The following is a 14,339-nucleotide window of genomic DNA, read 5'->3' as shown; positions in this document are numbered from 1 at the left end:
GAAGCTGGAGTTGAAGTGGAGTGAAGTTTGTGTGAAGCTGGAGTTGAAGGCGGACGTCAACTTGGTGGTGAAGCTGGAGTTGACGGCTGACATTTCTCTAAAAGCTGGAAGTGTTGGACACTCTTCTGTTACATGTCCCATGACCCCGCAAACTTCACAAATCTCAAAAATTTCTTGACTTGCAATTGAATTAACTTTTTAAGGCAATTTTGATTTTAGAATTTCAACTTCCCTAGCCTTTGTTGCCAATTGAGCTTTGAGACTATCTTCCTCCTTAAGGTGATAAATACCGCCGCTAGAAGGATTAATAGAAGATTTTGTCTTTTGAGAATTAGGCTCAAATGTGTTGGGAGTGCTCCAAATGTGAGATTTCTCTGCAATTTCATCAAGAAAATCAAAAGTATCTTCAGGATCTTTATACATAAAATTTCCATTGCACATCATCTCAATAAATTGTCGATCTTTAAGTGTTAAGCCATCATAAAAATGACTTACCATCCTCCATCTTTCAAAACCATGGTAAGGACATAACATTAACAAATCTTTAAATCTTTCCCAAGCTTGAGGTAAATACTCAGTATCTTTTTGAGAAAATGTGGTTATTTGTCGTTTCAAAGAATTTGTCTTTTGAATTGGGAAAAATTTCTTGAAAAATTCAGTTTGCATTTCAAGCCATGTTCCAATTGTTCTTGGCCTTAGCGAATAAAGCCAAGTTTTCACTTTATCTTTTAATGAAAATGGAAAAAGTTTTAGCAAAACCGTATCAAGCCAACACCTTTGTGTTGGAAAAGTTTCACAAACTTCCTCAAACTCACGCACATGTGAATATGGATTTTCAGATTCCATTTCATGAAAAGTAGGAAAAAATTGTATCATGCCCGGTTTAAAATCAAAAGTTTGACCATTTAACAGAAAAATGATGCAAGATGGCACACTTATACGATCAGGATGCAAATAATCATGTAATGTCCAAACAAGTGGATTCTCATCATTATGAACACTATGATTCTCATCATTATGAACACTATGATTATCTTCATCATTTTGGGGACCTTCCAATATATTATCATTATTATTATTCTCAGCCATTTATGATGAAATTTGGTCAAATTAAAATTTCTTTGCAAATCTACCAAACCGATCACGATATCTCATAAACAAAATAAAGAAGCAACAAATATAAAATAAAATAAAAACTAAACTAATTTTTTAAAACTTTTTTTTTATATAAAAAACTAAGACAAAAGCAAATAAAAAACACCAAAAATAAAAACAGAAATGAAAAATTGAGTTTGATAAGCCTTACCGAATTAGCTTTGGAAACTAAAACCGCAAACCTTAACAATGAATTTCCTTGTGTTACTTTTCGCTTCGCCGCTCCCCGACGCAAAAAAACTTGTTGCGTCTACCCAAGTGCAAGTAGTCACACGTAGTAATAATCTTGGAAGTCCAAGTATTGTATCCGTAAGGAGCATGTAGGCTCTACATACAAAGAAATAATTAAACGTATCATAATAAAAGTGACAAGCAAAATGGAAAAGTAATTTGATTTGATTGTTGTGGAAATTGAGTTTAAAAATGAAATATCAATAATGGAAATGCTAAGGCATCAAGGTTCAATTCTTTAAACAAAATATGTTTCATGCTTTTTAATCCAAATTATAACTCTATTAAAATCATCATTGAGAAACTTTAACTGGAAGATAAAGAAATTAAAACCAATTTAATTTTTCAATGTAATCTTTTATTAATGATTGTTCAGAAAATGGAATTGCTTAATATTTACTCTTTTAATTTAAAAGCATGTCGAGTCAGTTCTTAACAATGAGAAAAATATAATTGAACTCATGAAAAGATAATAGCACTTAACATCACTCAAAATAAAAAGATATGAAAATATTGAACAACCAAAAATAAAAGAATTTAGCAATTCATACAGTAAATTGAATTAAAGAACAATTCACAAACTTAATCCAAGAACATTCCCTTTAGCCTTAGCTAGAGTTCTAGCAACTTACAAAGGAAAACATAAACTAAATGGATAAAGAAATCTGTCGTAGTGGTGCCCTGGCCAAATAAGTTGATGGATGATTTATAGTAGTCAATGAGGTGAGTGGGACGTTAATACATTCGTGGTGGGTAATGAAGGGTTTAAGTGAGGGATTAATTTGATTAAACATGTGTTGATGGTGGAGAGTTAATGGAAAAGAAATAATGGTGAGGTAAGTTGGTGTTAAATGGCTATGAATGACATGAAACAAGCTCTTTAACTTCAACGGTTTTGTCTTCTCTTTTCCCTCTTTACTTCTCTTTATAATCACAATAATCCCACAATCAATTCTTCAATAAAATCCGCCAGCAATTCTCTTCATACCTAGCTTGAACTTGGACAAATGTATGTCTTCATCTTTTGGCTTTCCAACTTCCTACAGAAGATAAATTCACCTAATAAGTTCACTAAATTAATATATAAAATTCATAAATCCAGTTGATGAGAATAAAATGTAACAACAAGTGAAATTATATTTATTAAGCCAAAATTATATCATAAAGTCTCCAAAATAATATTAAAAATATGTAATTTGAAACTCTCATCAATGAGATTGTCAGAAGCGAATGACATGGGTTTTTGGATAATGTTCACTTGCATTTTAGTGGATAAGTCATTATGAATAAGTCATTTAAGAATGGATTTTTGGAGACTATTCACTTGCATTTCCGTAAGTAGGATAGGATGAGTCGTTTAAGAATGAGTTTTCATAGACTGTTCACTTACATTTTCGTAAGTAGGATGAGTCGTTTAAGAATCTTTAGAACAGTGGTTTTAATATTTACATTATGTTCCCCCTTAAAAAAAGGTGTTGTTGCAATGGTGTTTTAAATTGTTGACGGTCGTTTGGCTTGTAAAAATTCTACAATTTTGTTAGTTAAAATTTAGCTAACAACACTATAATCATGCTCCCTATACTTTGATTCTTTATGTGGATGAGATTGTCAGAGGGTTGGTTTGGACCTTGTTATGATAAATTTGAAAAAACAGTTTATAAATGGAGTGAAGATTCTAGTCTAAGTAGTGATCCGAAATTCAGTGTGTATAAAAACAAGAGATGTCTAAGTGGTTTTTGGATCGACTTCATTAGCAGAATATTGGATACTATTTCTTGTATGCATGATCAAAAACTCTATCACAAAGAGTTGTCTTTTATGTCATCCTACGTCTTTGTTGAAGGAAAACTAAAATTGAAACATAGTTTGATTCAATTGTGGAGGCTCAATGAGATTTCAAAAAGAAGCAATACTTCCATATTATATGCACTTGTTGCAAAAATAGCTGCTTGCACCAAATGATTTATGGGAAGAACGTTTGGAGTTTTTTTTCTTGTTTTGATGATCCCTTAAATCTGAGTTATTCTGAGTACGTTGAGAAACCAAGTGGTCATCCATTCTTGAAGTCTCCAATAGATAAAATGGATTATTTCACTAGTCTCAATTTAAAGGCTGAACGGTGCTTTTTTATACATACCATGAACATGCATACTGGTTTTCATAATTTGAGGAATTGGGACACACGGTTGAAGAATGGGAAGGCAACTGCTCAAATTTTGTTGAATGTGTATACTTAGGGATGGTGGATTCAAAACTTACATTAACAAGCCCATTGAACTCCTTAGGTTCCTCAGGAATGTGAACGAACACTTTATGCAATCTTGTGGGGGGTTGATGGCTGATTATGTGGATAAGATTCTTAGAGAGGAATGACATGGGTTTTTGGAGAATGTTCAGTTGCATTTTAGTAGATGAGTCATTTAAGAATGTATTTTTTTGAGACTGTTCACTTATATTTTTGTTAGGATGAGTCATTTTAGAATTTTTAGAAGAGTGGTTTTAATATTTATATTATATTCCCCCTAAAAAAAGGTGTTGTTGCAATGGTGTTTCAAATTTGTTGATGGTCGTTTGGCTTGTAAAGCATCTATGAATTTTTTTAGTTAAAATTTAGCTAAAAATACTACAATCATACTCCATATTCTTTAATTCAATTTTTTTTTTTTAGTATAATTGATAGTCTAAATTTGAGGGAGGGTGTTTCTTTCACACACTTACACACAATCAAAATGTCACGGGGGTTTGGACGCGAGACCTCTAGTATGCAAGTCAAGATCCCTTTCAGTCGGGCCAGATTTCGTTTGCTGTTTTAATCATTTTTAAATGCGCATGAATTCTCCCACTCTATATGAAATAATGGCAAAAAATAGTCAATATTAAATAAAAGTTTAAAACGTCATTTTATTTTTTGTATACGATAGTCTAAACTAAAATGAAGAGAGATTTCTCACACACAACTAAGATGCTATGGAGTTTGTAACCTGAGAACTCTTGTCTACTAGTCAAGACCCTTTTTTACTAGGCTAGACCCGTTGACAATGTTTAAAATATCATTAAAATAAAATATTATTTAATTATAAAAAGACACTAGAAGTTTTATATCTATCCTCATATTTAGGAGCACTTAGAGATTCCCTCTTGTTTAAGGAGAATTTGGAAATTCCTCCCAAAATATAGTTGCTCTAATATGTTAGTATGTTTCTCGATTTTAGGAGTAAATGAATAATGATTGGCTCTTGAAACAAGAGGAGGAACTTATCCTGAAATGAACATGTAGCCAATTAAAAATAAACACACAATCAAAAATAATAAATAAATAAATAACTGGAAAAGTAACACCAAGAGGCAAGAGCTGACCACCCCAGTCCAAGATTTTTAAACTTTTTTAATTGTTTGGACGGTTCATTCGCAGCCACATGTTCATTTCAAGAATGAGTTCTTCTGGTTTTTTTCTCGAGCCGAGTATTACATTTTTATTTATTTTTATAGCAGAAGCATTACGTCTTTGTAAATTTAGAATTTAAGATTTCTTTATTTATAATAAAAATTGATAATTGTCACAATAATGTAAGGAGATGCCTAAAACATTTCATTTCCGTCAACTCTTTTATGGAGACATGCATGACCCCTTGGGGAAAACATGGAGTGGTGGCTCCCATCATGGAACAGTGAAGCCGAACACTGTTTGAGTCTGCTCTGTCTGTTCCCAATCATGGAAATTGCCTGTAAGGCCGCGCAGGCCACATTAAAGAGTGATTGAGGAGATGACCACACCCAGCTCTTTGGGTCCCTTTCTCTCTTTATCCCCATCCCAAATGAGGACACTTTCAGTCAACCCTCTTGGCCTTGAATATGCTTTCCCACGATGACCACAAGAAAAACCGAATATCACTTTCATCTCATCCATCAGTGCCCACCAACAACAGTAACAACAACCCGGCAATTTATTAAGTCGAGGAGTTTTTGGCTTTGCCATTTTCAGGCCTCACTCACCACAATCGCATGGCTTCTTCTTCTGGGATTATTGCCACCCTTTTACTTGTTCTTGCTCTACACAGTTCTTGGGTCCTTCTCTCTTTTGCTTCCCGAAATGTGAGTCTTACTAATTTTGTGGTTTGTTCTTGAATGTTACAGTTTGATCAATTTGTTTTTTCTGGTTCTTTTTCAATTTATAGTTGTTTTGTTGGTCTTGGCAGGTTTACATTGTGTATATGGGAGAAAGACAGCATGAAGAGCCTGACCTGGTTTCTGAGTCTCACCATGAGATTCTGTCAAATGTGTTTGGAAGGTTTCGCTCTAAGCTCCTTTTTGTTAGCTTTGATTATATGCAATAAGAAAATCTTTTGATTAATATGTCATTTAATTTAATTAAATCCAATAAAAGAAGATAAATTACTGTTGTAGTTTTACTGAGAGGAGATTCTTTGGCTATATAGTTACTGAATTTATTGTGTTCAACTGCTTCCCTAGACCTGTTTTGATGCATTTTGTGCTTAAACTTTCCAATTGTTGATTCTCATGTAAAATAAAATAAAATTTAACATGCTGCAACTGCTGCTTTAGTTGCTATAACCAAAAGCATGTTTGGCTTGAGAAATGTGACTGAAAGTGGGATGAAGATTTGTCATGGAAGTGGCGGTTCGTGACCGATTTGACAGGAAAAGCAGAAAACTCCCTTCACTGAAAATGCATATTGTATTTTCATGTATGCTGTTGTATAGCATTAGCGTGCTGATTTTGTATGCTTAGGCATGGCTTTCTTTTTCGCCTGCAATGCACGAATAGGGGTGCTCTTTGTTATGCGTTTAATATTATTAGGCATGGACATGAAACATCATCTTGAAAGCAGTTTTTAAAAGGACATGATTACAGCAATACTATGAAAGTAACAGCTTCAGATAAAAAATTCACAGCAAAGAAGCTGCGAAGCAATCAATTCTGTACAGCTACAAGCATGGATTTTCAGGGTTCGCTGCTGTCCTAACTCAGTCTCAAGCCAAGCTTATTGCAGGTGTTACAATGTTGGTGAACTGTAAACTATTTTTTATTTTTTATTTTTGAGTCAAACTTGTTCTTTGCTAACAAGTAATTGTAGTTAATGTTTCCCTTTACTGTATACTTGCAGATATCCCTGGCGTTGTTCATGTCATCCCAAACAGAGTTCTTAATTTGCATACGACTAGAAGTTGGAATTTTCTGCAAGTAAACTCTCATATTAGCAATGGAATTCTTTCAAGGAGTCAATCGGGCGCTGGGTCTATTATTGGAATCATTGACACTGGTCAGGGTTGCGAAATTCGTACATGCTTGCAAAGTGTTTTAGATCAGGTTTCACCTTTACTTATAGTTTGTTTTGATACTCAGGAATTTGGCCCGAGTCTGTAAGCTTCAGAGATGATGGTATGGGAGACGTCCCATCTCGTTGGAGAGGAATATGTCAAGAAGGAGAAAGGTTCAATCGCTCCCACTGTAACAGGTTAACTTATGTCATCTTCATATTTGATATTGATTGTCTCAAATACGACCTCTGTGCATGATATACAACCATGTTTAGATAACTAACCTCCACAGGAGGAGATTTTGACTAACTTTCTGGAGTCCATTAAGGGAAGAAGTTTATTGAATCAAGGTTCATCCTTGATTTGCAGAGTGACTTCCTTCACTGAACCAATCAGAGAATGAAGTGGTTTAACATGTACTGTATTTGCTATGGTTCTTGCAGGAAAATAATTGGTGCACGGTGGTATATTAAAGGATATGAAGCTGAATTCGGAAATCTAAGTACAAGTGATGGATTTGAATTTCGGTCTCCCCGAGATGCTGAAGGACATGGTACTCATACAGCATCTACTGCAGCTGGTGCTTCAATAGAAAATGCAAGCTTTATGGGATTAGCTGCGGGATTGGCTAGAGGAGGTGCTCCATCAGCTAGGTTAGCTGTCTACAAAGTTTGTTGGGGTACTGGCAGCTGCAGCTCAGCAGACCTACTAGCTGCATTTGATGATGCAATCTTTGATGGTGTAGATGTGCTGTCAGCATCTCTTGGTTCTCCACCTCCACTTCCTTCTTATGTTAAGGATGTTGTGTCCATTGGTTCTTTCCATGCTGTAGCTAAAGGAATCTCTGTTATATGCTCTGCTGGAAATTCTGGTCCATACCCTCAAACTGTCATAAATTCTGCTCCCTGGATTTTCACTGTTGCAGCAAGCACTATTGATCGGGCTTTTCCTACTGCGATTACCCTGGGAAACAATCAAACTGTTGTGGTACATCATCAGTTCCTTCTTTCAGCAATGAAATTTGTGCTTGCTTCCTATTTGACATGATTGACACTATGGTAAAACAAGCAATGTTATTCTCTTGATTGACAGTCTGGTGTGATATGTTGCCAGCTATTTTATCAAGGCCATTGGTCAGGTAGAATAATTTATAAATGTGTGGTTCCGAGTGACGGCCTGGAAACATAACATATCACATTGTCTCACAAGAGAACATTATTGCATTAGGCTATTGTGAAAGTTCCTTTTCCCATGCTGAGAGAAATGTGTGCCTGAGTAAAGGATACTTTCACATAATGTCAAATATTGAAGTTAAGATTTGAGACTTTTTACTATGTATGTAGCTGTTTTAAGTTTTAACAATCGAGACCAGCAATACAATACAGGTCTTTATTTGATTTAGTTTCAGAATCTGGGAGGCTGGGAGTTGTTAGGAAATGTCTGGTATAGTTGTTATCCTGGTTCTGTTTTCAAAATAATTTGGGTGTGTGCTACCAAATAGAAGTGTTTTTTTTTTTTTTTCTCTTTAATCACTTCTTGAAAGTTTTCAACATTATGAATCTGGGATGTGATTCAAATGAATAATGCAATGAAATAACTTTTTATTTTGTTTGAAGTTGAAATCTTAACCATAAAAATTATGTCCTTTATGCTTCAACTTGATTCTGAGTTTCCATTTAAATGTTTAAATTGGTGTTGGTAATATCAATTCATATGCAGGGTCAGGCTTTGTATACAGGGATGGATACGAACAAGTTCTATCCTCTTGTGTATGGAGGTGACATTGCCTCTATTGATGCAGATGAAGACAGTGCCGGGTATAAAACCTTTTTGTCTACCTTTGAGCTTAAATTCTACCTGAACCTCCTAGCTAATACTAGAGAACATGAATTATAATGGTATGCACTTTTAACAGGAATTGTGACTCAGGAACTCTAAATGATACTTTAGCAAGTGGAAAGATGATTCTTTGTTTCCAATCTCGAACACAGAGGTTAGCTATTACTGCAATCAGAACAGTGATGAAGGTTAAGGGTGCTGGTCTCATTTTTGCTCAGTTTCCTAGCAAGGATGTTTCTTTGTCCTCGGGTAGGCTACCATGTGTCCAAGTTGACTTTGCAATTGGCACATATCTGCTAACATACATAGGAGCAACCAGGTATTTTCTAGTATGAGTAACTTTTCTTCGTGCAGAATCTGTACAAATTGGAAATAAAAATAAAGAGAGCATTGGGGTTTTCTTGACTTTAGTTTTTGGCCCTCCTTATCATATCATTCCTCATAGAAGCCATAATTACATTTCCCTTCTATATTGGATCCGTGAATTTCCCTTTCATTTTTAGTGTAAGCACTCCTATGAATCTAAAGATGCTGCAAAGCCATAGTTTTGCTTTGTTATTCCACCAATTCGGGATGGTGAACTCATTTAACATTATGGAGTGTCTGGTGTAATATATATTTCTTCATGTTTTTTACATTACTTTGCAAATTTCCATCTCCATAAGCACCATGCATGTTGTAAGCTTCATTCATATTTCTTACAAAGGCTTAACAACGATCGTTTGTGTTAATAATAATAAGCTGTGAGACTTTATTTTGAGGAGGACTAAGAAAAATTCCCTAACCGTGCCACAGAAATCCCCTAGTCAAGTTCAATCCAACGAAAACACAAGTGGGACAACAGATATCTCCAGAAGTGGCATTCTTCTCTTCCCGAGGACCCAATTCTCTCTCTCCTTCCATATTGAAGGTATTAAAACTGTGATATAATTTTCGTTGATTTTTTAAAAAACTTTTAAGACTAACATATTCGAATGTGTTGTGCAGCCTGATATTACTGCTCCTGGTGTTAATATTTTAGCCTCCTGGTCCCCTGCTCGTTCCCCATCCAAATCTCCAGATACCTTCAAAATTGAATCAGGAACCTCCATGTCTTGTCCCCACATATCTGGTATTGTTGCTCTGCTTAAAGCTATCCATCCAACATGGAGTCCTGCTGCAATAAAATCTGCCCTGGTTACAACAGGTGTGAAAGTAAATTTCATGGAATTTACTGCATTAAACTTCGTAACTTCATAGACAAATGATTTTCCTTCTCTTTACAGCTTCTCTAGAGGATGAATATGCTCAAAGTATTGTGGCTGAGGGAGCTCCTCACAAGCAGGCTGATCCGTTTGACTATGGTGGCGGTCATGTGGATCCTAACAAAGCCATATCCCCAGGTCTCATATATGATATAGAATCCTCGGATTACATCCATTTTCTTTGCTCCATGGGCTATAACAACACAGCCATCAGCTTAGTGGCTGGGACTAAAATCACATGCCAAAAATCGACCAAATTCATTGTAAATCTTAACCTGCCTTCCATCACCATTCATGAGCTGAAGCAGAGTATGACAGTATCAAGAAGAGTTACAAATGTCGGTCCGGTTAATTCTGTCTACTTTGCTCGTGTTCAAGCACCAGCCGGTGTGTCTGTGAAAGTTAAGCCATCAGTTTTGTCATTCAATTCTACTGTGAAGAAGCTGGAGTTCAAAGTTATCTTTTGTTCCCTACTAAGAGTTCAAGGAAGATTCACTTTCGGAAATCTGTTCTGGGAAGATGGTTTGCATGTAGTGAGAATACCACTGGTAGTTCGAACTGTCCTTGATGATCTTTATGCAGACGCATGATGAATTGCCATTTTAATTTAAATACCTGATCTAGACCATTCATATTTGTAATTTTAAATGTATCCCTATGAATCAATGGTTTATGGTCATAACTTATGTATCGCCTGTTGCTACATTCCTTGTTTTTTCCCACGTGGAATTTCCAAATTTCTATGTTTCTATGTTTATTTTATCCAAACACGGGAATTGGTTCATGTCAATTTAGAAATTCTGAATTTTGTCATAATCCCAAGTTTATTTTTCTCATTCAAACGCACCAACCGTCGGTATATAGGGGACAAAATGTTAGAGGAAGACCAGAGAGAACAAAAATAAGGATATGAAGTATGATGAACAAAGAAATCATAGTACTGCTTCTTTAGTAGAAAAGATGGAGTAAATGGACAATAACCATAGGAAAATCAGAAGTCCAATAAAAGAGAAAGAAGGGAAAGGTGTGCTGAAGCAAGAAATGCTCTGTTGTGTTTTGTCCACCTTTTGTCTTTCTTCGATAAATATTTTTCTCTTTCTATTTTCTTTTGTATTTATTTATTTATGCCGACATGATATTGGTGATAGCGAGAGAAACACAATGAGGAAATGAAAGGAATAAAAAGTCAAGGCATAATAGTCTATTCATTCCAAAAATAAATACAAAAAATTCAAAGATCTTTATAGACTAGCTGATCATGAAACTCTATTTTTCGTATCAAAAAAAATAATTTGGAACTCTATTTTTTCTATAATAAAAGATGCTATTGTTGTTAAATGCATAGCAGGAAAATACCATATTAGCATTTTCCTAGTCTTTTTTTTTTTTTTTTGGATTTTAGTCTTTTATAGTATTTTTAGATCATGGAGAAAGAATTATTGATAAAACTGGAGAAAAAAAAAATGTCTAAATGGATCCCAAGCTTCTACATTTAACGACGGTGCATTTATCCGTATTTCGCAAGATCTGAATCATTCTAATAATTTAACGACTCTTGATATGTGATGCAGACCGCTTAGCACTTACCTACATGGACCGTTGGGATCGCATTCATGCATGAGGATGGTCTTAATAACCTATTCTAAATACGTGCCTTTTCACATATGGGAGTTATTTTGGTTCATAAATAAAGTTATGGAGAGTCTTTTCATCTTTGTGAATTATAGGGAGATTTAATGTGAAGTTATCATTAGGAGGGAAGTTGGGATAGGAAAGGTTTAGGATAATTGTCTAATCTTACCTTATCTCATCTTAGGGGAGTTATGAGGAGTTATGTCATCCTGATTGAGAGGCTTCTATAAATAATGCATGAAATTTTAAGGAAGGGGGCAGTTTATGAATCAAATTTTGAGAAGAACTTTTTCTTTTCTATCAACTTGGTATTCCATGGGAATTAAAAAGGCAGACAGCCCTTTGTTCTTAGCTATTCTCATTCAAGAGAATCAATAAGGATTAAAAGGTTATTTGTTTTATTTCTTTGTTCATTCGCACGTTGTCAATATGACACGTCAATTTTTAACTCTTGACATGTATCTATTTAATTAACTACAACTTAATACTGTTAAGTTTAAAAGAATTATTAAAACAAAATAAAACAAAACAATAAAGAAAAAATTAAAAACCTAGCAGCCATCCTACCTACTTGGCCCCGCGACTGCCGTCGCTCCCTTTCTTCCATAAATATGCATCATAGTAGCGATGGTTTTTTCTTATCGTAGGTTTAAATACCTGATCTTGACTGCCATCATATCAAAAATTGGAGAGAGAGAGAGAGAGAGAGAGAGAGAGAGAGAGAGGGGGGGTGGAAGGGAGAGAGAGGAGGTTGGTTGTGAGGAGGGAAATGGGGTTGCCGTGAGTGGGTGGGGTGGGGTGTGTCATGAGTGGCTGATAGGTTTATGTTTTTTTTTGGGTTATTCGCAGCAATGGTCTCTTAACTATACCCGTAGTTGCAGTTTGGTCACTCAATTTAATTATTAGTTGCAGAGGTCACTCAAGTAAGTATTTTATTGCACCATTAGTCCTTCTGTCAAACTCTGTTAAATTTTCTATCAAAAGTAAGGGTAAATTCAGAAATTCATCCACAATCCTCCCCTTCCTCCACAACCCTCCATTGCCCAACCCAATCCTTGCAAACACCAAAAAATTCGAAGCCGCACAACAACAAGAAGTGGGAAGATCTCCTTGCTGTGAAAAGGCTCACACCAACAAAGGAGCTTGGACTAAAGAAGAAGACGATCGTGATATCAGTCTCTGCATTCTCAAGCATCCTCACAACTTTAGTGAACTGCTCTTGTATTTCTTAGACGCTTTTGATTTTGTATCTGAGTTGTTGTTTACATAATTACATTTCGTTTGGTACTAATGATGCTTGGCACTTAGGTTCACCAGTAGAATTGGTTGTAGACTACAATTGAGTATAATATGGGTTCGATTCAAAATACCATTTACTACTGTTGTGTATCAAGGGGTAATCGGATCCTTTATGTATACAGTGGTGGAGATGGTGAAATTGAGAACTTGGGTACTTTGTGCCTGGAAAAGAAGACTCCTTTCATATGTGGTATTTTGAGACCATGGGTAAAAGGACTTATGGGTTCCTAATTGAAGATGGGTATATTTATTTCACAATTGTTGATGAGAGTTTGGGAAACCTTGGTGTTCTTCAGTTTCTAGAGCATTTGAGAGACGAATTCAAGAAGGTAGCCAGGAAGGGTTCCAGGGGAAATTTTTTGTTGTTCGCAAAGATTGGGTTGCGGCAATGGAGGGTTGTGGAGGAAGGGAAGGATTGTAGATGAATTTCCTAATTTACCCTCATTTTTTACAGAAAATTTAACAGAGTTGACGGAACGACTAATGGTGCAACAAAACACCTACTTGAGTGACCTCTGCAACTAATAATTGAATTGAGTGACCAAACTGTAACTACGAGTATAGTTGACAGACCATTGCTGCGACTAACCTTTTTTTTATTATTTTTTTTCTTTATTTAAATTTATTTAGACTTAACGGTGTTAAGATGAAGTTAATTATATGGATGAGTATCAAAATTTAAAATTTGACATGTTATATCTTGAGTCATAAGGTTATTAGAATGGTTTAAATCTTGCGAAATACGGGTAAATGCAGTAACTAAATGTAGAGGCTCGGGATCCTTGTATGAAGTACGAGATTTAGCCTTTAGTTTCCTTTATTATTGTTAATAGACAAGGCACGCAAAACTCAATTGGTTAAGAGTAGTTACCTGCAACTAGGGTTCTGTGTTCAAATCCCCATCCCTAAAATCACTTGTTATTATTATTTTTTTTAAATAATTTAGTTTATTTGTAGTCATGGTGACTCTTTTCATCTCTAATCAATTATAGTTATAAATATAGAGGCTCGAGAATATAAGGTGTGGCCACTTATGTGTTTATTACACAAAGCAAAAAATACATTTTGAGTACAAGCAATTGAGCAATACCCCACATACCAAAGTAGAGAGCTCATTAACATCACAAAATATTGGGTTATTATGTAATCAATAGATAGCTGGTGGGGGTTTATTTATGTAGGCAATTGTCTCGTAGATTAGATTTAGAGTAATTTAGACTATTACCTGTATTAAAATAAATCACACCATTTAACGGAACAATGTTGTTGTGTCGTAAAAATTTTCAAAGAAAGTGGAGGGCACAATAGGTCTTCTTCTTCGCCATCTTACACTTCGAACGTCATTATCGCTGCCTCAATGCACCTTGGAACGCCTCCCCACCGTGTTGCGTTGGGCAAAGGGTGTAACTTGCTAAACCACAACTAGCACCTTGAGGTGATTCTTGGACTCCTCTCTTAATCTTGTTAGGTCATATAAATTGTAATAGCATATTTAAAATAATTCAGCATTTTATTTATGTATAGCATGTATTAATGTTATCATTTCCAATTCAATGTAATCTAATACGATAGAATTCCATCCAATCGAATTTTAGTCACCAAACATAAGCATAGTGCTATTTACTAGTCTTCCCCACAACACAAGAATCCAAAAGGGCCA

At 35.2% G+C, this 14,339-nt stretch overlaps 1 protein-coding gene across 2 annotated transcripts; it reads left to right on the top strand.

Annotated features, from left to right (window-relative positions):
- Positions 4,991–10,531, top strand: LOC18768400 (subtilisin-like protease SBT3.6). 2 transcript variants are annotated; one of them, XM_007201682.2, is made up of 11 exons: positions 5,279–5,478; positions 5,583–5,674; positions 6,300–6,397; positions 6,512–6,667; positions 6,751–6,862; positions 7,109–7,652; positions 8,385–8,482; positions 8,581–8,823; positions 9,300–9,414; positions 9,492–9,690; positions 9,770–10,531. In XM_007201682.2, exons 1-11 carry the CDS (start codon positions 5,389–5,391, stop codon positions 10,336–10,338), a joined length of 2,316 nt encoding a protein of 771 aa, XP_007201744.2. In that variant the 5' UTR covers positions 5,279–5,388; the 3' UTR covers positions 10,339–10,531. The 2 variants fall into 2 exon arrangements, with proteins under 2 accessions (XP_020426199.1, XP_007201744.2); XM_020570610.1 differs by lacking the exon at positions 6,300–6,397 and having other exon boundaries at positions 4,991–5,478.

This window comes from Prunus persica, chromosome G8 (genome assembly GCF_000346465.2).
Source record: "Prunus persica cultivar Lovell chromosome G8, Prunus_persica_NCBIv2, whole genome shotgun sequence".
NCBI lineage: Eukaryota > Viridiplantae > Streptophyta > Magnoliopsida > Rosales > Rosaceae > Prunus > Prunus persica.
Note: the sequence above shows the minus strand (reverse complement) of the source record. Positions and strands in the feature narration are given on the sequence as shown.